General features: G+C 41.8%; 1 protein-coding gene across 1 annotated transcript in view; it reads right to left on the reverse strand.

Moving 5' to 3' along the window:
- LOC126260962 (cytoplasmic aconitate hydratase-like) overlaps positions 1-24,553 on the reverse strand; it is a 322,737-nt gene that overhangs the window by 227,398 nt on the left and 70,786 nt on the right. The window contains exon 4 of the mRNA XM_049958487.1: positions 11,941-12,086. Coding sequence (XP_049814444.1) covers positions 11,941-12,086 — 146 coding nt within the window. The remainder of the gene's footprint in view (positions 1-11,940; positions 12,087-24,553) is intronic.

Raw genomic sequence — 24,553 nt, forward strand, 5'->3', positions numbered from 1 at the left:
CGTGCGAACAGACAGGTTGTCGGTTGTCATGCCCACTTAGAATGCAGCACAGGGGTTGCAGCTTAGCTTGTAGATCATATGACTGGTTTCACAGGTAGCCCTGCCTTTGATGGGATGTTTGTGACCAGACTGGACTAGGTGGTGGTGGTGGTGGTGGTGGTGGTGGTGGTGGTGGAAGGATGTATGGGGGCAGATCTTGCATCTAGGTCTATTACAGGGGTATGAGCCATGAGGTAAGGGATTGGGAGCAGGGGTTATGTAGGGATGAACAAGTACACTGTGTAAGTTCTGTGGATAGCAGAATACCACCTTGGGAGGGGTGGGAAGGATAGTGGGCAGGACTTTCCTCATTTCAGGGCACAACAAGAGAGAGTCTAAACTCTGGCGGAGAATGAAATTCAGTTGCTCCAGTCCTGGGTAGTACTGAGTTACGAGGGGAATGCTCCTCTGTGGCCGGATGGTGGAACGTTGGGCAGTGGCTGGAGATTGGAAAGATAAAGCACGGGAGATTTGTTTTTGTACAACGTTGAGAGGATAATTAGGGTCTGTGAAGGCTTCAATGTGACACTCAGTATATTTGAAGGAGGACCGCTCATCACTGCAGACTGTAATTATCTTCCCAACCTTGTACAGAAACAAATCTCCCAAATCTGATATTTCCAATCTCCCACCACCTCCCAAAGTTGCATCATACAAACACAGAGGAGCATTTCCCTCATAACTCAGTACCACCCAGAACTTGAGTAGGGTTCTGACTACCTCTTATCATGCCCTGAAATGAGAAATGTCCTGCGCACTATCCTTCCCACCCCTCTCACAGTGGTATTCTGCCGTCCACTGAACCTATACAATATACTCATCCATCACCCCACAATCCCTGCTCCCAACCTCTTACCTCATGGCTCATACCCCTGTAATAGACCTAGATGCAAGACCTACATCTTCCCACCAACACCTGGTCATAAACATCACCTACCCTATCAAAAGCAGGGCTACCGGTGAAACCAGTCATGTGATCTACGTGCTAAGCTGCAACCACTGTGCTGCATTCTGTGTGGGCATGACAACCAACAAGCTGTCTGTCCACACGAATGGCCACTGACAAACCGTGGCCGAGAAACACACACTGTTGCTGAGCACACTGCCAAACATGCCATCCTTCATTTCAAAGACTGCTTCACAGCCTGTGCAGAATGGATCCTTCTCACCAACACCAGCTTTTCTGAATTGCGCAGGTGGGAACTTTCTCTGCAATATATCCCATGTTCCCGTGACCCTCCTGGCTTCAACCTTCATTAGTCATTGTCCTCTCCCATCCAGCCCCTTTCCTGTTCCCATTCCAGTACTACACAGCCCTCATTCCACCATCACACCCAGTCTATTAACTTCTCTCCTTTTCTGCTAACCCCCCTTCTCTCCCCACCTTTCCCCTGCTCTCTGTCTAACCTCCCGACTGCACATAGCTGCCCTACCCTCTCTCCACCTCGTCCATACATGCTCCCCAACAGCACATCACTGTCCACCACCCCTATCCCACTATTCCTCCTCCTCTTCCTCCTCCTCCCCACCCCAGCCACCGCTTAAAAGCTGAAGTCCAGATAGACAACATTCAAGAAAATTTGAATAAAAGACGCTTCATGTACACTAAATAGGGATAAAGCTAAGGGTAGTATCAATTTACTCCATAAAATATCTGGGGAATAAATAAAGCAGAGGAGCTGTTTGTGTGTTTAGATGATCTCAAAAATAAGAATGACACTGATATACTTTGTCTGAACATCACTTAACTGTCGGGATGGAAAGTGTTGCTGTAAATGGGTATAATTTAGCATTTTACACTTGCTCATCTAGAATGGATAACAAGGGAGCTGCAATTTACATGAAACAAGGGTGTAAATACAAAACTGTGCAAGAAAGAAAATCTTGTGTCAATCAGCATTGTAAAGTTTGTGCACGTGAACTACGGCTAGATAATGTAGTGTTGATATTAGCAACAGTGTACAGGTTGGTTGATTTAAAAGGTAGGTGTGTGTGCGTGTGTGTGTGTGTGTGTGTGGGGGGGGGGGGGGGCATCGGTCCCTTGTTCCGAATAAAACAATGACACAAGGGTGAGAATCAAAGAAGTGAGACTGACAAAACAAAACAGAGAGAAAGGAAAAAACCACAAGAACGATGGAAGGGCAACAAACACTTAAATGGACAAACAGGAGAAGAAAACCACAGAAATGTAAGTAACAGGTAAAAGAGATTAAAATGACAACAGATTACCATGGCTGTCTGACCATGAGAATAAAAAGAAGCAGCCATCCACTCTGCAACACATTAAAACCTCCACCCTAAAAGCACTATGGTGCTCTGCAATCACATTTGCATTGGTAGATAACATGCCATTTATGTTAACACTGGGAACACCTGTTAGGGTCTGGTACCCAAAAACACATATGATCTTTGCCCAGACTTGGGAAGGTGACGTATGGCACCCAATGCTCGAGATTTATCTCACCCAACACTCCTGTTTCTCGAATGGGATTTTCACTCTGCAGCGGAGTGTGTGCTGATATGAAACTTTCCTGGCAGATTAAAACTGTGTGCTGGACCGAGACTCAAACTCGGGACCTTTGCCTTTCGCGGGCAAATGCTCTACCATCTGAGCTACCCATGCACGACACACGCCCCATCCTCACAGATTTACTTCTGCCGTATCTCGCCTCCTACCTTCCAAACTTCACAGAAGCTGTGGCTAAGCCATGTCTCCGCAATATCCTTTCTTTCAGGAGTGCTAGTTCTGCAAGGTTCGCAGGAGAGCTTCTGTAAAGTTTGGAAGGTAGGATACGAGATACTGGCAGAAGTAAAGCTGTGAGAATGGGGCGCGATTCGTGCTTGGGTAGCTCAGATGGTAGAGCACTTGCCCACAAAAGTCAAAGGCCCCGAGTTCGAGTCTCGGTCTGGCACACAGTTTTAATCTGCCAGGAAAGTTTCACTCCTGTTTCTGTCGTTTGATATGCTGGCGAACGCAGGCACGGGGCCATTTAAAGGCTACGAGGTGCTCCAGGGAAGGACGCCATTGTAGAGCTCGCCGACGCTGCTTAATTGCCTCAGCGACTTCCGGTGACCATCAAGGGACTGTCTTTCACTGGGAGCACACTAAAGAATGAGGGATCGCATTTTCCGCAGCACAAACTATTGTTGTAGTGACCTGTTCAACGACAACATCGATGGCACCATGTGGCGGAAATTCAACGATGACAGCAGAGGTGAAGGCTTCCCAGTCTGCCATGTTTAAAGTGCTTCTGGGCAGGCGTCCGTGGGCCTGGCATCAGGGCAGTGACACCAAGATGGGGAAGTGGTCACTACCACACAGGTTGTCATGTGCTCTCCAATGTATAGATATAGATGGGAGAAGGCCACAATTGCAAACAGAGATCAATGGCCGAATACGTGCCATGTGCCACACTGAAATGTGTGGCGGCCCCAATATTTAAGAGGCAGAGGACAAGTTGTGACAGTAAATTTTCAACATCTCTGCCTCAGCCAGTAAGCACGGTACCACCCCACAAGGGCTGATGGACATAAAAATCTCCCAAAAGTAGAAAAGTTTAAGGGAGTTGATCAATCAGTGCAGCCAATGTGTTCAGGGGTACTGCACCATCTGGAGGAAGATATACGTTGCAGACAGTTATTTCCCACGTTGTCCTTATACTGACAGCCACAGCTTCGAGAGGGGTTTGAAGGGGCACAGGTTCACTGCATACCGAGTTCACGACATAGACACAAAATCCACCTGACACACTATTATAGTCACTACGGTTCTTGTAATATCCCCTATAGCCATGGAGGGCAGGGGTCTGAATTTCTGGGAACCAGGTTTCCTGAAGGGCAATGCAGAAAGCAGGTGTAAATCTTAAGAGTTGCCGTAGCTCATCCAGATGGTGGAAACAAACGCCACAATTCCACTGGAGGATGACGTTATCGTGAGGCTGGGAAGGCGTGAAGCGCGCAAGGAGGCAGGTTATGCCTCAGGGTCACCTGTTGCCATCAATTGAGTATTTGTAGCCATTTCTATGGTGGATGAGGCATCAGTGAGATCCAGGTCCGCAAGCGACACTAACATCTCCAACACAGTCTCAGATGCAGAATTGATATGGAGTGGTGGTGTTGGGGCCACCAGAGTGTCCTGTTTCTTAGCAGTCTTCTTAGTTTGCTTGCTCTCTCACTTCTCTTCAAGGGCTTGCTGGGATGATTTCTACGAAACAGCTTCAGGCACAGAGGAAGACCGTGAAGCTCTTCATCCAGCAGCTTTTGGCTCCTTGAGCCACAGGCGAGTGTCTGCTGTGGCATTAGTGGAGACCTTGGGAGAGAGGGGAAAAGGCACCCCTTCCACATAAGAGGAGCTGGAGGAGGCTGCTTTTCCGGCAGGAGGGAAGGGACCGATTTACATTTAGCCTCTGTGTAAGTCAACAGGTCCAGGGTCTTTTATTCCATAATTTTCCACTCCTTTTGGACTACTGGGCAGTCTGGCAAGTAGTGGAAGTGGTGCTCTCCACAGTTGATGCAAGTTGGAGGTGGCGCACATGGGGTATCTGGGTGCAGTGGACGTCCGTAGTCTCGACATGTGATGCTGGAAATGCAGCGGGAAGACATGTCCAAACTTCCAGCACTTCAAGCACCACAAAAGGGGAGGGATGTATGGCTTAACATCACAACGGTAAACCATCACCTTGACCTTTTCAGGCAATGAATCACCCTCAAAGGCCAAGATGAAGGCACTGGTGGCAACCCTGTTGTCTTTGGGTCCCCTGTAAATGCGCCGGATGAAATGAACACCCCGCCGTTCTAGATTGGCACAGAGCTCGTCGTCTGACTGCAAGAGGAGATCACAATGGAAAATGATCTCCTGGACCATGTTGAGGCTATTATGGGGAGTGACGGAAACCAGAATATCTCCTCAAGTGATGGAAACAGGAATATCACCCAGCTTGTCACAAGCGAGTAAAGATCGAGATTGGGCTGGGGATGCTGTCTGAATCAAGACTGCACCATTTCACAACTTGGACAGTGCTGATCTCCAAACTTATCCTGAAGGTGTTCAATGAAAAATTGAGGCTTCATAGGTAGAAAAGAGTCCCCTTCAGATCTGCTACAGAATGAAAACTGAGGCGAATATGGCTCTCTCCGTTCCGTAGCCATATGTTCCTCCCATGGTATAGCAAGGGAGGGAAATGATTTACAGTCATACCTGTCAGTATTGTATTCTATCTTGCCCTTCTTAGAGACTGCTGGTGTCATACTGTCATCAGCAAGAGGTGACTTAGTCTGCTTCATTGCGGGTCATCCGCCCTGATGCCACCCACTCCAACCAGGGGGTCTCCCCGGGTGCCACTCAGCCACAGCAAAGGCCAACTGGCATGATGGCTGTATGGCCATTGCCGGGAGTGCTGATGCCCAGGTAGACAGGCATCTACTCCTTGGCATACATGGGGAGTTTACAGCTCAGGCATCAGGAGTGCAATCCCTGTGTTGTTAGGGGGCTACCACCCAATGGGTACATGACGGCCTCACCACAATGGACTGGCTACCATGCTAGATATTGGCCGCAGAGAAATCCAAAATTGACATGGGGGAGAAAGAGGGCAGGAGACAATGGAAGAAGACGACATACCCCGGGAAGTGTCCTTGCCCAAATAGCTGAATCACAAGTGGAGACGCAAAGCCATGCCAGAGATCCAGGAGATCGAATTTAAGAAGGGCACTATGGACAACTCGTGCACCACATAAAGGCCTCTTTCCCCATATGGCCTGCACTTCTGTAGAATTTTGAAAGCGGCATGTCAAACCGTAGAATGGGACCTGACCTCATAGGGCCGAAAAGTGAGAGACTCCTTTTAGTTGCCTCTTATGACAGGCAGGAATACTTCAGGCCTATTCTAACCCCCCACCCCCCCACCCGCAAAGGGACTGTACAGGTCCCCATCATGAGATTGGGAGCTATTCATAAAAAAGTGACTCCCTATTATGCTGTCTGTCAGACAAAAAGAAGTTATTAATCTGTGGTGATTTCAGTGTAAGCTTTCTAAGCAATTCCTATAGGAAAAGTGAACTACAATCAGTGATCAACTTCCCTACACATATAGCTCAAGACAGTAGCACTCTAACAGATAATGTATTTGTGCAGCAAGATCATGTGAAACTAACACAAACTTACCTTGTGATAAATGGATTATCAGACCATGATGCACAATTGATTAACTTACAAAACCCAGCAGGATGTACAGTTCAGAAACCATTAAGTAAAAGTGTAACACTGGTCAAGCTGGCATCTATAGAGCACTTCAGAGAAAGTTTAAGAAATGTTAATTGGGGAGATGTATTTATCATCATCAGCATTTGGCTCATTTTGTACAACATATTTCTTGATAAATTTATATCCCTTTTTGAACATCGTTGCCAAAAAAAAAATTACTCAGTTTTCAAAGAAACCTTGGATTACTGCAAGTATTAAAGTGTCTTCAAAAAGAGAAAGAAAACTATTAGAGAGCAAGAATTAGTAAAGATCCAGATGCAATTTTATACTATAAAAATTATTGTAACATACTGAGAAAAGTTGTCAGGAAATCAAAAAATATGTATATTAAAGACGAAATTAACAACTAGGGCAATAAAATCAAATCAATATGGATGTTGTTAAAAGAGGGACAGGGAAAGTAACTACTGCAGTAGGTAGTATTACTATTAAAGAGCATGAGACAATCTTAATCAACAGTGCACAAGTAGTTAATATATTTAACAACCATTTCTGAAGTGTAGGTGAAAAAATTTGTGAGAATAGTTGAAAAGAAAAAGCCAAGCACTCACGGAAGAGTCAGTTATAAGAAATCCTTGTCAGATTAATTTTCATGTAACAACTTCTCGTGAAATAAGGAAAAAACATTAAATCTTTGAAAAATGAATGTTCTGTTGGAGTAGATGAGATCTCTAACAAGATATTAAAAACAATGTGGAGCAGTTACAGCTGATGTTCAGAGTCACATCTGTAATGCATCACTAATGCAGGGTATTTTCCCTACAGTTTAAAGTATGTCATTGTCAAGCTTCCCTACATAAATGGGGACACCACAGATGTCAATTACTGGCCAGTATCCTTGCTTACAGCATTTTCAAAAATCATCAAGAAAGTAATGTATTTAAGCGTGGTTAGCAATCTCAACAAATAATGGGACACTTAGTAAATCACAGTTTGGATTTCAAAAATGCTGCTCTATTGAAACAGCAATATATAATTTCAGTGCCCACATAATAGAGTCTTTAAATAGTAAAAGCTCACCAATTGGAATTTTCTGTGCCTTATCCAAAGCATTTGATTGTGTGAACCATATTATGTTACAGAAATCACAATTCTACGGCATAAATGGAACAGCATATGAGTGGTTTCAGTGATATCTACAGAATGGGAAGCAAAAGGTTTCTTTATATGGTTTAAGTGATTTAAGGAAGTTTCCCACTTCACCTAACTGGGGTGAAATTACATTAGGTGTTCCACAGGGGTCGATCATGGGTCCCCCTCTGTTCCTGATATATGTGAATGACCCCCTTCTTATCTGAAACAAGAAGCTAAGCTAAACTAAACTGACACTGTTTGCTGATGATACAAGAGACATTTTTAATCCAGTAAAAGAAACTCCAATAGAAAATGATACAAATAATGTCTTTGGAAAAGTTATTGATTGGTTTTCTGCAAATGGGCTTGCTCTGAACTTCGAAAAAAAGCAGTACATCCAATTTTCTACTGCAAGGAGTACAGTTCCTTCAATAAATGTAACACAACAGAAGTCAGTAGTCAGGGTAGAGCCTACTATGTTTTAGGATGTACATACAGATGATAATCTTAATTGGGAAATTCATATTTTGGATCTCCTTAAGTGACAAGATTCAGCAACTTTTGCAATCAGAATAACTGCTAATTTTGAGGATACAGAAATTATCATGCATACTTTCACTCTCTGATGTCATATGGAATAATATTTTGGAGTAACTCAACACTTATGCAAAAAGTTTTCACTGTTCAACAGAAAGTGGTTAGAATAACGTATGGGACCTATGGTCACACATCTTGTAGACATCTGTTTAAAATGTCAGAAATTCTTACAACAGCCTCACAGTACATTTACTCAGCAATGAAATTTGTTCTCAACAATACTGACCAGTTTAAAAACAACAGTGACATTCATGCTTATAATATCAGAAGAAAGAAAGACTTACAAAATCCTCTACTTAACCTATCTCTGGTAAAGAAAGGAGTAAAATATGCCGCTGTAAAACTTTTCGATAAATTACCAGATGAAATAAAATGTCTGACAGACAGCAGTAATAGTTTCAAAAATAAATTGAGATCACATCTCCTGACAATTCCTCTCATACCACAGATGAATTCTTGAATAGGAATAAATAAATCTACAGATAAAATAAACACATTTTGTGCCATTTAAGGGAATGGTGTAGGTAATAAAAATTTTAAGCTGGAAGGAAAGGAAAAAACAACTTGATTCACATGTGTATTTATTATGCACTTGACACTTCCCGAATCATAATGATTACTGTAAGATTGATCGATTTAACACATAGCTAACTAACAAAGTAGTGCTGCTGCTTGCAGTGTGCCTTCAGTTGCCTGAGACTGTGATCGCATGTGTGTGTTTTTTGACAAAGGCCTTACTGGGCAAAAGCTTTATTTGTGACAGTCTTTTTTATCTGCAACTCAGCATCTCCACTATATGGTGAGTGGCAACTTTCCTTTTCATAATATGGTTACATTTCATCCTGGATTTTCCATTGTTTGATTTTTGTCTGACAGGATGTACAAAATATGTATACAAAATTTAAATGTATAGGAGGAGATAAAAAGAAACAAAACACTTTAGTGAGAAATATGTCACTGGGGCATCATTTGCCCCACTGGTGTCCTTAAAGGTTTTATCACTAATGATGTTCAGAAATGATATTAAAACTGCTGTGTGGTGAATACTATTTTAGAGATATTGCTGAATATTTTGTCTGTATACATTAACGCACAGCTGGCATCTGCATGCTAACAACTGTGTAACACACTCAAAACTGGGGTTTCGTGAATGCTGGCTGCAGCTTCAGCCAAATGGACAACCAACTCTTCTGGAGTGTCCATTGGTGTCTAACACACCAAATCCTTCATTCCATTCCACAAACAGAAACATACAGGAGTGAGGTCAGGAGAATGTGGTGGCTCATCCTACTCCAACAACTGGCTAAAATCAGTCTACAGTGAGGGATCTCAAGGGAAAATGAGCACACCTGTGACATTTTGTCACATGAAAAATGTGTTTCTATTTATCTCCTCCAAACACACTCAAATTTTACGTATGTAGTTTTTTTACACCCTGTCTGTGTCACATTTTCCTGTAGCATTCCTATATTTTGAATAAAATAAATAAGTGATAAGTTAGAGTCTCAGATTTTTCTACCTCTGTCTTTGCTGTCTGATGGAGGCCATAATTATTAACTTCTTTATTACAGTTCTGATCTCTGTTGCTGAACTAGCCTCAACACACAAGTCAGCATCTAATCATATGTTCTGACTTATTGTTTTGGATTTCAGCTTACTCTTCATTACTACTACGTTATGAATTTAACTCACATTTGTACCTGGGTATATTTTCCAGGTCAATCATGGTAACTAGTCTTCGTAATCATGAAGCTTTTCTCTTGTGATTTTAAATGAAGATATTTCCTCATCCAATGTAAATCTGTTGCACATCCCCAGAAGCCTTTCCTCTGGCCTCCTATCTAGCAAGCAAGTTTCATAGAGGAGGAAAGTTGCCATAGGAAAAGGAGAGGAGGCGAGAGAACAAGAAAGGACCATAAGGAGGTAGGTAACTACTGCCTTTAAGATTGATATTAAAAAATATAATTGCAGAGAGAGCCGCCATGGAAGAGGGAAGTCTATGAGAGGTTATTTGTCTTCAGATTTCAGAGTCAATAAGATGTTCAAGAGGTTCTGTGGAAAAATCAAAATACAACCACATATTTTACAAAAATTTCAATCTATCATTCAGGCCACCTCATATCAAAACCTGCTCCACTTGTAAGGTTGATTTAATGGAAATAAAAGGAGAAACATCTGAAGAAGAATAAACTATGAAATAGACACAGATTACATAAAATTCGTGCAAAGCAGTTTTATGATATAATGATGGAAAATAATCCTATGGTTGTTCAGATTTACTTTGAAACGCAGCAAAACCAGTCTCTTCCAGCTCTATCAGCCCATGAGGTTTTCTATTCTACACAAATACGGTTAAACAATCTGTGCATCATCATCCATACTAAGGAGCAAGAAAGGGAAAGCATCAATTTTTGCAACTGACTGGAGACGGAACCTTCAAGAGGATGCAATCAAATTGCTTTGACTTTGCTGGACTTACCTTCTGACTTAGACAAAAAAAAAAACTAAATGAGGGCACCAATACTATAAATCTACTTTAGATTCTTGCCACATCCAAAATAAGAACAGCTGTATGATGGTGATGCTTACAGCATTCTTCAAAATGAGCACATTACACCTATTCTAAATTTTTGTCATTTATTAATTGTCTACGTTTTGATAAAACAAGAGAAAATAAACAAAAATAAATTATTGACATTAATTTCTGTCTTCACAGCCTGTTTTGTTTACTGAATCACTCATCTGTGGTATCGCTATTTTTAACCATTGTCATCATCGTCTTCCTAACAGGACAGATGTGGAAGTTGTACCTCCATTGTCACAAATATTTGACTGTTTCTTCTGAATATGTCCTATTTCTGAGGTTGTGAGTACTGTGTGACCCAAGAACGTAGCTCCCCCCCCCCCCCCCCCCGAACACTTAGCGTATTTTGCCTATACTGACATGAGAATGTTACATTGTCTCTTGCGCTCAATGCTCTCTCATTTGCTGTATAGAACCAGCAGCTGACACCCCCTCCAATTTTTCGTAGTGCTGTGCTTAAGCAATAGTGAAACACGGATGGCAATAACTTCTAGGGTAAAGGTCATATGTAACAACAGCAACTAATACATAAATAAGAGACTGCAATCACTGTTCAGTCTAATTCTCGAACTTTGATCATCGCATGATCTAGTGAGCTAATCTTTTACTGTCTCCACAACTGGTCTTCAAGCTGTAATTTATTTAAGCGACGACAATTACAGTCCATTTACTATGGTTTATTTCATTTGTTATATATTTCATTCTGGACTAATTTTCCTTCTTGTTTCACCTGAATGTCATTGTCTTGTTCTAAAGCTGATTAAACTGGTAACAATTTTCTCCAGTATTCTAATATATGTATAGTGGCCCTATTTCTCATTTGCAAGCTCTAGATTTTCTTCGTCTTCTTTTAAAATACTTCTTACAGACAGAATCTGTTGGCAAAATTAATCACATTTATATGAGTATCTAGGAAATTCTCCATTCTCCTAGTCAGTACAGCATTAAGGAACTGTCCTTGCAAGAGAGAATAATTTTTGTCATGATGAAGGACACACATATGGGGATTAAATTAACTGGGACATGTACAACAGTAATATGATAAAAAAGAATGGCATCATAGAATCACTAAAAACTGTTGTTACATATGTTTATTCAAAGACAAGCATTTCAATACACCATCTTTAAATCACTGACTGACCCACATTAATTTAAAGGAAGATTCCCTGTCTTCAAATACATAATTGTTTTCAGTTGCATCATCCATTGTTTCATCTCGTTATTAATATTTGGACTTAAAGATGGTCGTTTGACCAACTGGTTGTCTGTGAATAAATATCCCTTAAAGCAGCTTTAGATGGTACCACAATGTCATTCTTCAAATACACTTAAGCTCTGCAGAACTATCTACAGAAAATATGATGAACCAAAGTTTTTAACTTACATCCTGAAGAAGTCCACCTGCACTGAGTGATCTATTACTAGATCTGATGGACAAATAGGATTTATTTTTTGTGGATCACTACCCAGCTTTTTAACAGCATCTCGCATTGCAGCAAAATCAACAACTGCTGGTACTCCAGTCAAATCCTGATTGGGAAAAGAATATCTTCAAAAACATCACTCTCAAAAACTGTTTAATACATCTAAATGACAAGTTACACTTTCTTTAGTAGAAGTCTCACTAAATGATGTGCATCTATCTGAAAATACTGAACATAAAATGGCAAATAAACTTTTAAAGAAGCCTCCTTTGGGCTGCAGTATTTGAAATAACATACACATGGTTTTGAAAGTATTTTCTTACACTAATGAAACCAATGTGTTTCCATATCATTTGTAACTTATCACCCCAAATTTTAATAAAACCTACACATGCAATAAAGGTGTCTAAAAACTACATTGACATTTTTGCATTGATAATTTCTTATAAGGGTGCTAATAACACAACAAATACATGTTGCGCATAAAACTGAAAGATCTCAATATGTAATAAGGCAGTAATGTTTAAATAGCAAATTAGGAGATCTACTTTCATTATATACTTTCATACCAACACAATAAAGAAGATTCATGGCAGAAGTGGAAAAAGACTCTCTCTCTCTCTCTCTCTCTCTCTCTCTCTCTCTCTCTCTCTCTCTCTCGTGTGTGTGTGTGTGTGAGAGAGAGAGAGAGAGAGAGAGAGAGAGAGAGAGAGAGAGAGACCCTACTAACGTTTTAAGGTCCAGTCCTTTAGCATGAGCAAGTCATTGTAAAGTACGTTTGGCATAGATTTAATTGAAAAACTGTGCCAACTGTACCTAATGGCACATCATTTTGCACCTTCTCCTCTGACATTTCTTAAGCTTTTATTCTACTGATATACCCATTGGTGTAAGTAGATTCTTTAGTTTGAATATGGTAACTGGTATAAGACAGATTCTTTACAGGTACTCTGACAATCCTTGGCATGTTGCTTGGCTTTTAAACCAACTTACTTATTCTAAATAAGTTGCCTTCCTCATAAGATGGAAAAACGGTGCTCCTTTCTATTCTCCAATAAAGACTCTACCTACTGATCAATTATTTGTTGTTAATATGCTACGAAGACATTCATGGACATCAGTAATTACCTTCTGTGTATTGATTGTTCATTGTACTGACATTTTATTTACAAATTGATTCAAAACTTACTACCTAGTGTAAACACAATGTATACTGTGGTGTCACCGCCAGACACCACACTTGCTAGGTGGTAGCTTTTAGATCGGCCGCGGTCCATTAGTACATGTCGGACCCGCGTGTCGCCACTGTCAGTAATTGCAGACCGAGCGCCGCCACACGGCAGGTCTAGAGAGACTTACTAGCACTCGCCCCTATTGTACAGCCGACGTTGCTAGGAAAGTTTCACTGAGAATTACGCTCTCATTAGCCGAGACAATAGTTAGCATAGCCTTCAGCTCAGTCAATTGCTACGACCTAGCAAGGCGCCATTTATTCTTTGCTATGTATCTAATGAAGCATGTACAGTAACAAGACCAATGTCCACCAATTGTGGATTAAAGTTAAGTATTCCAGCAGCTACGTACTTTTCTTTATAGCATTCATTAAGTATCCTGTTTCAGACCTCACGCCATCCTGCGTGAGCTTATAGCGTGCATTTCGGCTTCCTCAAACAACACGGTGTTGGCACTTCTGCCGACACATCATATACACAGTAAAATAATAATTCCCAGGCACAGCCAAAAAAATAGCACTTTCTTATATTGATTGCCCTGTAGTGCAGTACATGTGCAGAAGAGATACTGCATAGCACTCCAATGTGAGATACTGTTAATATATTCATCAATAAGTCTACTAAGCAGTGGAAATGATCAGAAATGTCTCACTACTCAAATGCACTAGTTAAACTGTGCTTTATAGGTAGTCAAACTTTGTATGGTTGACTACAAATTATTGAAAATATGCGTTTCTAAATAAAGCACTTCATTTTCCTGTACATCACTTATAATAATTTGCATTCAGAAGTAAATACATCAATTAGGAGTATTTGGTATAAACAGTTCTTTTCTCAAGATTCTGCAGGACGGAGATAATTTGTGTTGTTTGACATAAGCAGCCATTCCACATTCAAATTAACTCATCTGGTAGCTCAGAGAGGGTCAATCATTGGGGCTTACAACATATACCAACTCAACAATTGTATGCCTCAATGCCGAGTATCCTCACGTAACAGCACTATATCTACCAACGTTATAATCATGCACAACAAAAAACTTCTGTAAGAGCTTGTTGTAAACATTAGATTTACTGTTGTAAATAAAGCATAAAATTAGTAATTTATCAAGAATTTATAGACTACACAAAAGAGTCGGAAAGGTCATATTGTACTATGGCTGATCACACATGACAAAAATGGGATCCAACAACAGTCACACTTCTGTAGAATTTTGAAAGTGACAGGTCAAACCATAGAATGGAACCTAAACTCATAGGGCCGAAAAGTGAGACACTCCTTTTAGTCACCTCTTACGACAGGCAGGAATACCTCTGGCCTATTTCTAACACCCGGACCCGCAGGGGGAGCGGGGTGGCTACATGTAGTCAGGATACAGCATGAGTAGCCAACCACTTGTAGCATCAAAGACAACCCCAAGATGATGTCCAGTTTTGCTATCTGTTTAGTAACCATTACATGACAATAATGTAAATAAAGTGACCAATGACAAAAATCTCTGAAACATAATTAAGACAAGACAGCCAAATTCTACATACAATGTATAATTCACTGTACCACATCAACACAGACAGTGACAAGGAACAAATAATTTTGATTATGGTTCCCAGTATCATACTGGGAAGCTATATCATCATGGAAATAAGAGAAAACTAATCAGGATTAAACAGTACATGGTACACAGTGCTACAACTCAATGACTTGATAAAGGGTACTTTAAAGATAGTATGCAGAAGACCTGTCAGTAAAAGCATAGTTTCATGTCCACATGTTGGGCTGATATAATGTAGCATACACAGCTAACTTATAGTCAAACAGGAGTTATACAGAATCCATTTCTGCAGAGGTATCGATACTCAGTATCCAAATGTTTGAGAGCAATATGAAACACCAGACATAACTAATGAGCTTATAAAAGTTATTCAAAAAACAAGGAATAATCAGGGTCCTCAGGTTTAGGCAATTGGAGTTGAGTTCTCTTGGTCTCTGCTGCAATTAGTAATTTAGGAGTGTTGACTAGTTGTAATGGTTGAAAATTGTTTTTATATTTTTTGATTTTATGTTTTTCAGTTATCTAGTTTTGTTCATACAATGTCCCATTCAATACAATATTTAATTGCCTAAAGCTGATGACCCTGTTCTTCCTTGGTTTTTAATAACTTTTATAAGCTCAATAGTTATTTATCTGATGTTCCATATTGATCTCATATAATCGGATATTGTGGGTAATCCACGAGGAGAGGGACGAAGAGGGAGACGAAGGGAAAGAGTGCCAACCACACCATTATTTCTGTGTGTTTACCAAGCAATTTTGCTTAAAAGATTTAATTCCTTTGCATATTATAGTTTCACATCATAGCTTGTCTTTAGTCCTCACAGTTAGTTTGATATTTCTAATTGAGAAACCTACACCAATTAATTAGGAGAACTCACAGTGAAAAATGTGGTCACTTGATACTTTATAATCAGTGGACTTATCTGCATTTCATGTGACATAGCATATGAAGTATGTAATCACTCTGAAATTGTTTTAAAAGGTGGAAGGAAAGCCATGTCTCACTACAGTGTCAAGTAGATACAATTCATACAGCACAGTACGTCCCTGTGCACTACGTCAAATTCATTTATGTCTTTCATGTTTCTCATCATCTTAACACTGTGACCCTCATACTGTTTAGCCCTGGTAGTTTTTTCTTGTTTTCATGATGTAGCTTTTTCAGTAATATACTGGGAACCTTAATCAAAATTATTTTTTCCCGTGTCCCTGTCTGTAAGGATGTGCGACACAATTATATATTGTACCAGAATTTGGTGCTCTTGTTTTAATTGTGTTCCAAAGATGTTTGTCTTAGGTTATTTTACTTTCATAGAAAAAAAAACATTGTTTTTTATAACTGATGCTTGTGGTTTTCGTACATTTTTCACTTACGACTGTACTCTGTAATGGTTATAATTATGGTTGTTTTTTATCTTAAAATTATCTTTATATGTCATGATTCATATGGACTGGACATCTCCTTGGAGCTGTCTTTGAGGCTACAGACGCTTTGGCTACTCATGCTATGTCCTCATTACATGTGGCCAGTTTCTTGTGTGCACACGAAGAAGGTTGTTGTTCTTTATTATTACTCATGAAACTTACAGTTAATGCAGTTCAACATGACTGACATGTGATATGCAGTAGCCAATTTGTCATAAGTTATGTTTTTGTATTCCATGTCTATCAATTTTTGCATTTAGGTTTTGTTAACATTTCGGTTTTCTAACGTTGATTCTGGTGCTGGATGATTGTCAGTGACCAAACCAGTAACAAATTAATAAACTCTTCTAATGCAACCAAGTGTCAAATTTACTGAAACCTGTGAATTTAATTTTATAATGGTTTACCTATGTTAATGTTATTTAACATAGTCTGCTGTAGAATGTGTAATGTTCAATGAAATATGCCTTCATGCCAAGGAGGGAGGTGATTCATGGTAATCCCTTTCTCCGAGGCGGTGTCAAAGATGATGACAGAACATATTATTATGGACATAGTGTTTTATACACATATTGGCCAGTTGGTTTGTTAAAGGAGCTGAACTAGTTGGTCATCAGTCCCTTTGCCCTCGAACAGAGTCTACATGACCATAGATCAAAGACAGCCTACTGTGCAAAACCCAGGGGAAGAAAACCCCAAGGTCTAACAATGTCAGCAAAGCTCAGGTAAGGGACAAAAAGAAGAAAGGGAGACAGAGGAAGAAAGGCAAGCAAGGTGCCCCATCCAGGGAGCAGCCGGAAGACCCTGAAAGCAGAGTGCAATGAGAGGACAATACATTCCAGAGCCCCTGCCACTTACCAGAAGTACTCTGGTCTGAGACTGCCTGGGAAAGTCTAGCAACATGGACAGGACAAGAGAAGCACAGAGAGAGATGAACAACTTAACAGACTGTGTGAGAAGAGGGGGGAAGAAGAGTGAAAGAACAGGTGGGGTTCAGGACTGGGCTGGACCACAAAGCCAACTGCAGCCCAATCTGAGTAGAGGTGATAACAGTGTGTTCTGCCAAACCCTCAATGGGCTGATAAGGTTAAGTGGCACTCCCTTAAAGAGAGTGGTGAAGGCCTGCTTCATGAACAGAACATAAAATTAAGTCAGCCACTGGGGCACTGTCTCCTAACACCTGGGATAGCGAGTCATTGAGATGTAAAGGTCTGTCGTAGGGCAGCTAGGTTGGGGCAGTCCAGCAAAATGGGGATCACTGTCAAATTGGAGCCACAACACCAGCTGGGTGGGTCCTCGCTATGTAGGAGATGACCATGAATCAGCTAAGTAGGGCTGATGCAGAGCCAGCAAAGGACGGTAGATTCCTTGTGAGAGACCTGCTTGGAGGACCTCCGCATATTTGTATTTTCCTTGAACACCCATTGTTTGGTGCAGTCAAAGTGAGCCATTCCATATTTCAGGCACCTAAAACTTGATGGTGTAATACCACTGGTCAAGACCTTGCAAACTTCTCAAGGAGTCGCTGCAGATGAGAAAGGACCCTGAGATGGCTACCAACTCCGCAGTGAAAACACCACAGCCATCCAGCAAGGAGAGCAGTTCAGTATGTCCCACGTGAGTATAATCAAAGCTTACATGACCAGCAACCATCAAGTCATCAATGTAGACTATTTCTAAACCTTGGGCTGTGCCAAGGATGAGAAAAATTGGTGGCAGATGGCCTTGGGATGAACCAAACCTTTCTGATCCAGCAGTCTTGCTTCCATCTTTTTATTACATGGTGGAATCAGGGCATGGAACCACTTAAGGGCAATGAGGTACTCCATCGATGAGTGCTACTTATGGCATTGGAGAGCCCACCTATGATCTCTAATGGCCTCTGATATCCAACGACCACCAAGATACTGTCTTCCATCAGGGTGGGCCTCAGAAACAGAGGATCGCTAAATTAGCTGCCAAAAGAATGACTGTAGTTGTCTTCTGGACTGTCTCATCGATATCTGCATGTGACGGGGAGCAAAGGTAGACAGCAGAGGTGAAAGCATCCCAGTCAACACTGCTGAGAGCCCATCTGTACAGGCATCCAGGGGAGCAACACAGAGAGGGACAGGAAGATCAGGAAGTGGTCATCATGGACCCTACCCTCCAGTAGATGGATGGGAGAAGACATGAGCTGCTAATGGAAAGGTCAATGGCCAAGAAGGTTCCATGCACCATGCTCGATTGTGTGGAGTATCAGTATTCAAGACGCACAGGTCAAGTTGTGCCAGTAAATTTTGTATGTCCTTACCACAGCCAGTGACCATGGTTCCACCCAACAAAGGGTTATGGGCATTGAAATCACCCAAGATTAGGAAAGGTGGTTGAACAGCATGTTCTGGGACACTGCAGGAAGGAGGTAAACATTGCAGATGGTAATATCCTGAAATGCCCTTGTTTCAACAGGCACAGCCTCAAAAAGTGTTTTAAGGGGCACAATTTCACTACAGGATGTGAAAACTCGTCCCGACACACTGTTAAAGACAGCACAATTCTTATAATATCCCCCGGTATCTATGAAAGGCTGGGGTCTGTGTTGCTGGAAACCAAGTCTCCTGAAGGTCAATGCAGGAGGCAGGAGGCAGTGCTTAATAGATGTCATAGCTCAGCCAGGTGGTGGTAAACACTACAATTCCACTAGAGAATGAAGTTGTTGATGTACAGTGAGGCCATGAATGGACCATGGGGGGCAGGTTATGCCTTAGGGTCATCTGCTGCCACTGATTGAGGGGTTATGGCATCAATAGATACATATTCCACACTCCTGTGTGTGGTGCATACCGTTGTGTCAGGTGCTGTTGGAATCTCCATCTCCGCCACAGGAGTGGAACAGGTGGGATATGGTGGCAAGGTGGCCCATCAGAATGTACTCCTCCTTGGAGGACGTTTTCTTGTCCTCCCTCTCCTAAGAGTAATTCAATAATTGTGAGGGTTTCTCTGAATTAGTTTCAGGTAAAGATGATGATTGTGAAGCCCTCTGACCATCAGCGTGTGGCTCCTTAAGCCACTGGCTGGTGCCTAGTTACAGACCAGCAGAAATTTTGGAAAAAATTGCCTGAGAGATCCCTTCCTGATGAGATAAGCCGGAGGAAGGTGGTTTGTGTCTGAATGGGACGTGGGGATCAATGTCTCTAGTGGGTGGGAAGCCATTGATCTGAAAGCAGGTGTGGGTGAAGCAGCAAGAGGAGAGTCCCCACCCGTCATGGGGCAGACATGGTTGAGCCACCCTGAAGGCCACTGTACGTGGTGCAACGGGTGGGAGTACTGTCGCCCAATGGGGTGGGGTCATTGTAGCTGTAGCACATGACATTGTCTGATGTGCTGGGTGGAAGTGCTCATACTTTTTCTTGGCCTCTTGCTAACCAAGTTTAACCAGAGTCTTGTATTTTTGTATTTTCTTTTCTTTCTGCAAAACAGTGCATTCTGATGAACAGGAAGAATGGTACTTTCCACAGTTGACATAGATGGGGGGAGGTGCACAGGGAGGGTTCACATGGAGTGCTCATCCACAATCACTAAAGGTGGGGCAAGCACTGCAAAGCTAAGACATGTTCCCAAATTTCAAACACTTTAAGTGCTGCATGTGGGAGAGGGAAGGGTGGGGGGAGGGGGAGACATACAGTTTCACATCACATCGTATACCATCACCTTGACCTCTTCAAGCAATAGATCACCCTCGAAAGCCAAGATGAAGGCATCAGTAGCAACCCTATTGTCCTTCGGCGCCCTATGTACACAACAAAGTCTACACCCAGTCGCTCCAGCTTTTGTGTAAATCATTGTCAGATTGTAAGAGCCGGTCTCCTTGGAAAATGATGCCCTGGACTAAATTTAGACTTATAAGATGTGGCAGTCACTGGTATGTCACCCAGCTTGTTACAAGTGAGCAGTGCCCGTAATTGGGCAGGGGATGCCATTTTGATCAAAACTGAGCCACTTTTCATTTCAGAGAAGGGTGTCATTTCCCTCAACTTGTCTTATAAGTTCTCCACAAAGAACAAGAGCTCTGTAGCTAAGAAGGAATCACTACTATTCCTTGTACAAACCAAGTATTGTGAGGATTACTGCTCTGCTTGCCATTTAGTCCTACATTCCTCCCACGGTGTAGCCAGGGAAGGGAACATTTTAGTGTCACATCTCTGCACCAATAAGAGGACTGCCCTTTCGTAGAGACTGCTGGGGCTTTGTGGCCACCAGTGGGAGATTACTTCATACACTTCATTTGCAACTGATCCGCTATGCTGCCACCCATTCTGAAATGGGGTTCTCCCCATAGGTGCCACCCAACCTTAGCAACAGCTGCCTCATCAGTAATCCGTTGCTCAGAATCCCCATCCCCCAGTCATGAACAGTGGTGGGTTTTGGGAGTACTTCTGTATAAAGGACAGGGTGCACAGATGGATACGCACAAAGGTGGAGCCCACGCTGCACTGGGTGACTTTCCCTGCATGATCTGCACTTCTAAATAATTTTGAAAATTTGTGGCAGGTCAAACCCAACAACAGGGACCACGTGTTTATTTAATGAAAAGTTGTAGAATATGTTGGAAGTGGAAACGCGAAGCCCAAGCAGCGTTGGCACCAAGAAAACCATCCAATGACGAGGCAGAGGGGAGGGGGAAAGGGTTAGTGAAAGTATAAGCCTGCAGCATGGAAAGGAAGCGATGCAGCAAAGGCTAGTGGCCCATGGTAACCAAGCATGCACAAACAAAAGATTACATGCATGTGAAGCACATGCAATTAAGATCCAGCCATTGGAAACTAGAATCTTATTCTTATGGCAACCAGCCATGGTCCTCAAAAGTCTTAAGTGGTCGCTAAAACCCCATTTAATACAAGGGGGAGTCAAATAAAAAAAACATTAAATATTTTTTAAATATTATTTATTGTGCAGAAGTGGTACAAAGCTGTATCACTTTTCAACATAATCTCCCCCACGCTCAATGCAAGTCCTCCAGCACTTATAAAGTGCAATTCCTTTAGAAAAAAATTTATTAGGTAATCCGCGCAACCACTCATGCACCGCGTGGTGTACCTCTTCATCAGAATGGAACTTCTTTCCTCCCACTGCGTCTGAGTGGTCCAAACATATGGAAGTCACTTGCGGCAAGGTCTGGTGAGTAAGGTGGATGAGGAAGACACTTAAAATGCAGGTCTGTGATTGTTGCAACTGTTGTGTGCGCAGTGTGGGGCCTTGCATTGACATGTTGCAAAAGGACACCTGCTGACAGCAATCCACGTCACTGATTTGATTGCAGGCCACAGATGATTTTTTAGGAGATCTGTGTATGATGCACTGGTGACAGTGGTCCCTCTAGGCATGAAATGCTCCAAAATGACGCCTTTTTCATCCCAAGAGTGAGTCAGCATAACCTTCCCTGCTGGTGGTTCTGTTCGAAACTTCTTTGGTTTTGGTGATGAGGAATGGCACCATTCCTTGATCGCTCTCTTCGTTTCCGGTTGGCGGAAGTGAACCCAGGTTTTGTCCCCAGTAACGATTCTTGGAAGGAAGCCAAAGATGTTCTTCACAAGCATCAACACATCATTCTCTCATTTCAGGAGTCAGCTGTCGTGGCACCCATCTTGCAGACACTTTTTGTGAAACTGGAACATATCATGCACAATGTGGTGTGCTGCTGACCCTTGACTAACCTGTAAACATGCTGCAATGTCACTCAGTGTCACTCGGCAGTTTTGCTTCACTATGGCTTCAACTGCTGCAATGTTCTGTGGAGTCACAACTCGTTGCGCCTGACCTGGATGAGGAGCATCTTCCACTGAAGTCACACCATTTGCGACTTCCTACTCCATTCGTGGACTTGCTGCTGCGACAAACATACCTCACCGTACTGAACCTTCATTCGTCGATGAATTTCAATAGGTTTCGCACCTTCACTACACAAAAACCGAATACCAGAACACTGTTCTTCCCTGGTGCAAGTCACAAGTGGGGCGGCCATCTTTATACTGATACTACGATGGTATGTGTGCATCTGCACTATGCTGCCACCTACAGGCCATTCTGCACGCTGTTTGTATCACACTTACCAACTTACAGGATAACGGCACAAAAATCTATTTGTTAATACAAATTTAATGTTTTCATTTGACTCACCCTCATATTTGGGAGGTAAGAAAGTCAGGAGCTGTAGTTTTCCTACAAAAAACTTAGGGCTCATTTACAGTAACTGACAAGGACAATTCCAGAAACATCAGTGTGAAAGAAGACGGGTTGGCTAGATGCTGGTGGAAAACTGTTAGAAAGGATATTGTGGACAGCAGATAATGAGGACATCACAAATTTAAATAGTGCAATAGGGGTATCACAGGAAATGGTCACAAATACACAAACAACTGAGTTGTCATACAACACAGGGACTGTTGAACATAACAAAAACTATGCACTTTATACAGATCTGAAAGAGATCCAAAATCATTTGAGTACACTAGATTAGAGACTAGTAGTAGCCAGATAGCAATGGGCACTTGTTAATGGCTTTGAAAATGCCAGAGTAGAAGCAGAAAGAGTATTATAAGCAAGTCAACATGCCACTCATGGACATCCAAGTACACCACCACAGCTGTTTCTATTAGGACTACAGCGAATACAAAAGTAATTTCTGAAAAGGTTATGACATGTTGTACCTATGGTTAAACGTAATATAGCACTGTTCTTTGGTGCTTCTTCAAGGTGTACAACTTAGCTTCTGCCGTTTTTTCCCCAACATTTGAGGCTTTAATGAAACAAACAGGTTACACATGTATAATTCGAAGTATTTTCCATCACTGGCCACTACTTTCTCCCATCTTTCGGGCAGTGTACAAATCCCACATCGAAAAAGTTGCTCATCTTTTGAAGTGATCCACAAATCGATCCAATTTGTGACTACTTCATGAGATCAGAAGTGTTCGTCAGCCAGGCCATACGCCATTGATCTAAACAGGTGATAGAGGGAGCAATATCTGGAAAATACGACAGGTGGGGTAGGACTTCCCATTTTAATGTTTCCAAGTACATTCTGACCTCTTTTGCCACGTGGGGTCGTGTTGCAAAATCACTATCGTGCCTCTCGCTGTATTGTGGCCACTTTTCTTTTAATGCTCTACTCAAAAGCATTAATTGCATTCGATAATGATCACCTGTGATTGTTTCACTTGGTTTTAACACCTCATAGTACACGACGCCGAGTTGGCCCCACAAACTGCAGAGCATGATCTTGGAGCCGTGAATACTCTGAATATTCGGTTTGGCCATCGACGTGGAAGCATGGCCTGGATATACCCACGACTTTTTGTGTTTAGGGTTATTGTAATGAACCCATTTTTAGTTTCCAGTCACAATGTGATGCAGAAATCCCTTCTGTTTTTGCCTCTGAAGCAACTGTTCACAAACACACAAATGCCATTCAACGTCTCTTGGTTTCAGCTCATGCGGGACTCAAGTTCCTTCTTTCTGAATCATGCCCATAGCCTTGAGATGTTTTGAAATGGCTTACTGTGTAACTCCCACTAATCGTACCAATTTTTCGAGTTTGATGTGAGTCTTCACTCAGCAATGTCTCCAATTCTTAATCTTCAACTCTTCCACCACTATGCCGGACTACAACGTAAAAATCACCTTTCTTGAAGCACTGAAACCACTGACATGTTCTTTCACTATTAGTGTCCTTACCATACATACTTGACAGCATTCGAAGAGACTCAGCTGCTGTTTTCTTCACATTGAAACAAACCAGTAACACCTCCCACAAATGACGAGAATTAGGCTTGTAAATTGACATTTTCAATCAAGAACCACTTTATGATGCAGACACAAATCAACTAATGTTTGAATGAGATTATGTTGGCCGAGGTCCAAGCTAACTGCCTGACATCTGCAATCTGTTTCTTTCGTCTGCTACTGAACCTTGTCGCTCCTATTGGCAAACGGTGGAAGGAAAGTTTTACACCTTGTACAATTGAGCTTTATTCGGATCGGTCTAGAGTAAACATCAACATGTAATTTTCAGTAGTATGTTTAAAATCTCATCACCAATGGTTTACAATCCATCTGTATCCAGTCAAATGGAAGCTAATCAGTAAGTGGGTTCAGCTTCAAACCAGTGAAGTGTTACGCATTTTGGAACAATGGGATACACAAGTTGTTATGTCAGTAAGAGATTTTAGCAATTGTGTCAAGAAGTTAGTCATTATTTGTAAAGCTCTGGTACTATGTTCCAACAAGTGAGCATGTGGAATTCAGTTATTCCTAGGAAATATGGACGCACCAGAGTGCAAGAAGATAGTATCAATGCCAGAACCACACAGTCAGTCGCTTGGC

Source organism: Schistocerca nitens, chromosome 5 (genome assembly GCF_023898315.1).
Source record: "Schistocerca nitens isolate TAMUIC-IGC-003100 chromosome 5, iqSchNite1.1, whole genome shotgun sequence".
NCBI classification, from domain to species: domain Eukaryota; kingdom Metazoa; phylum Arthropoda; class Insecta; order Orthoptera; family Acrididae; genus Schistocerca; species Schistocerca nitens.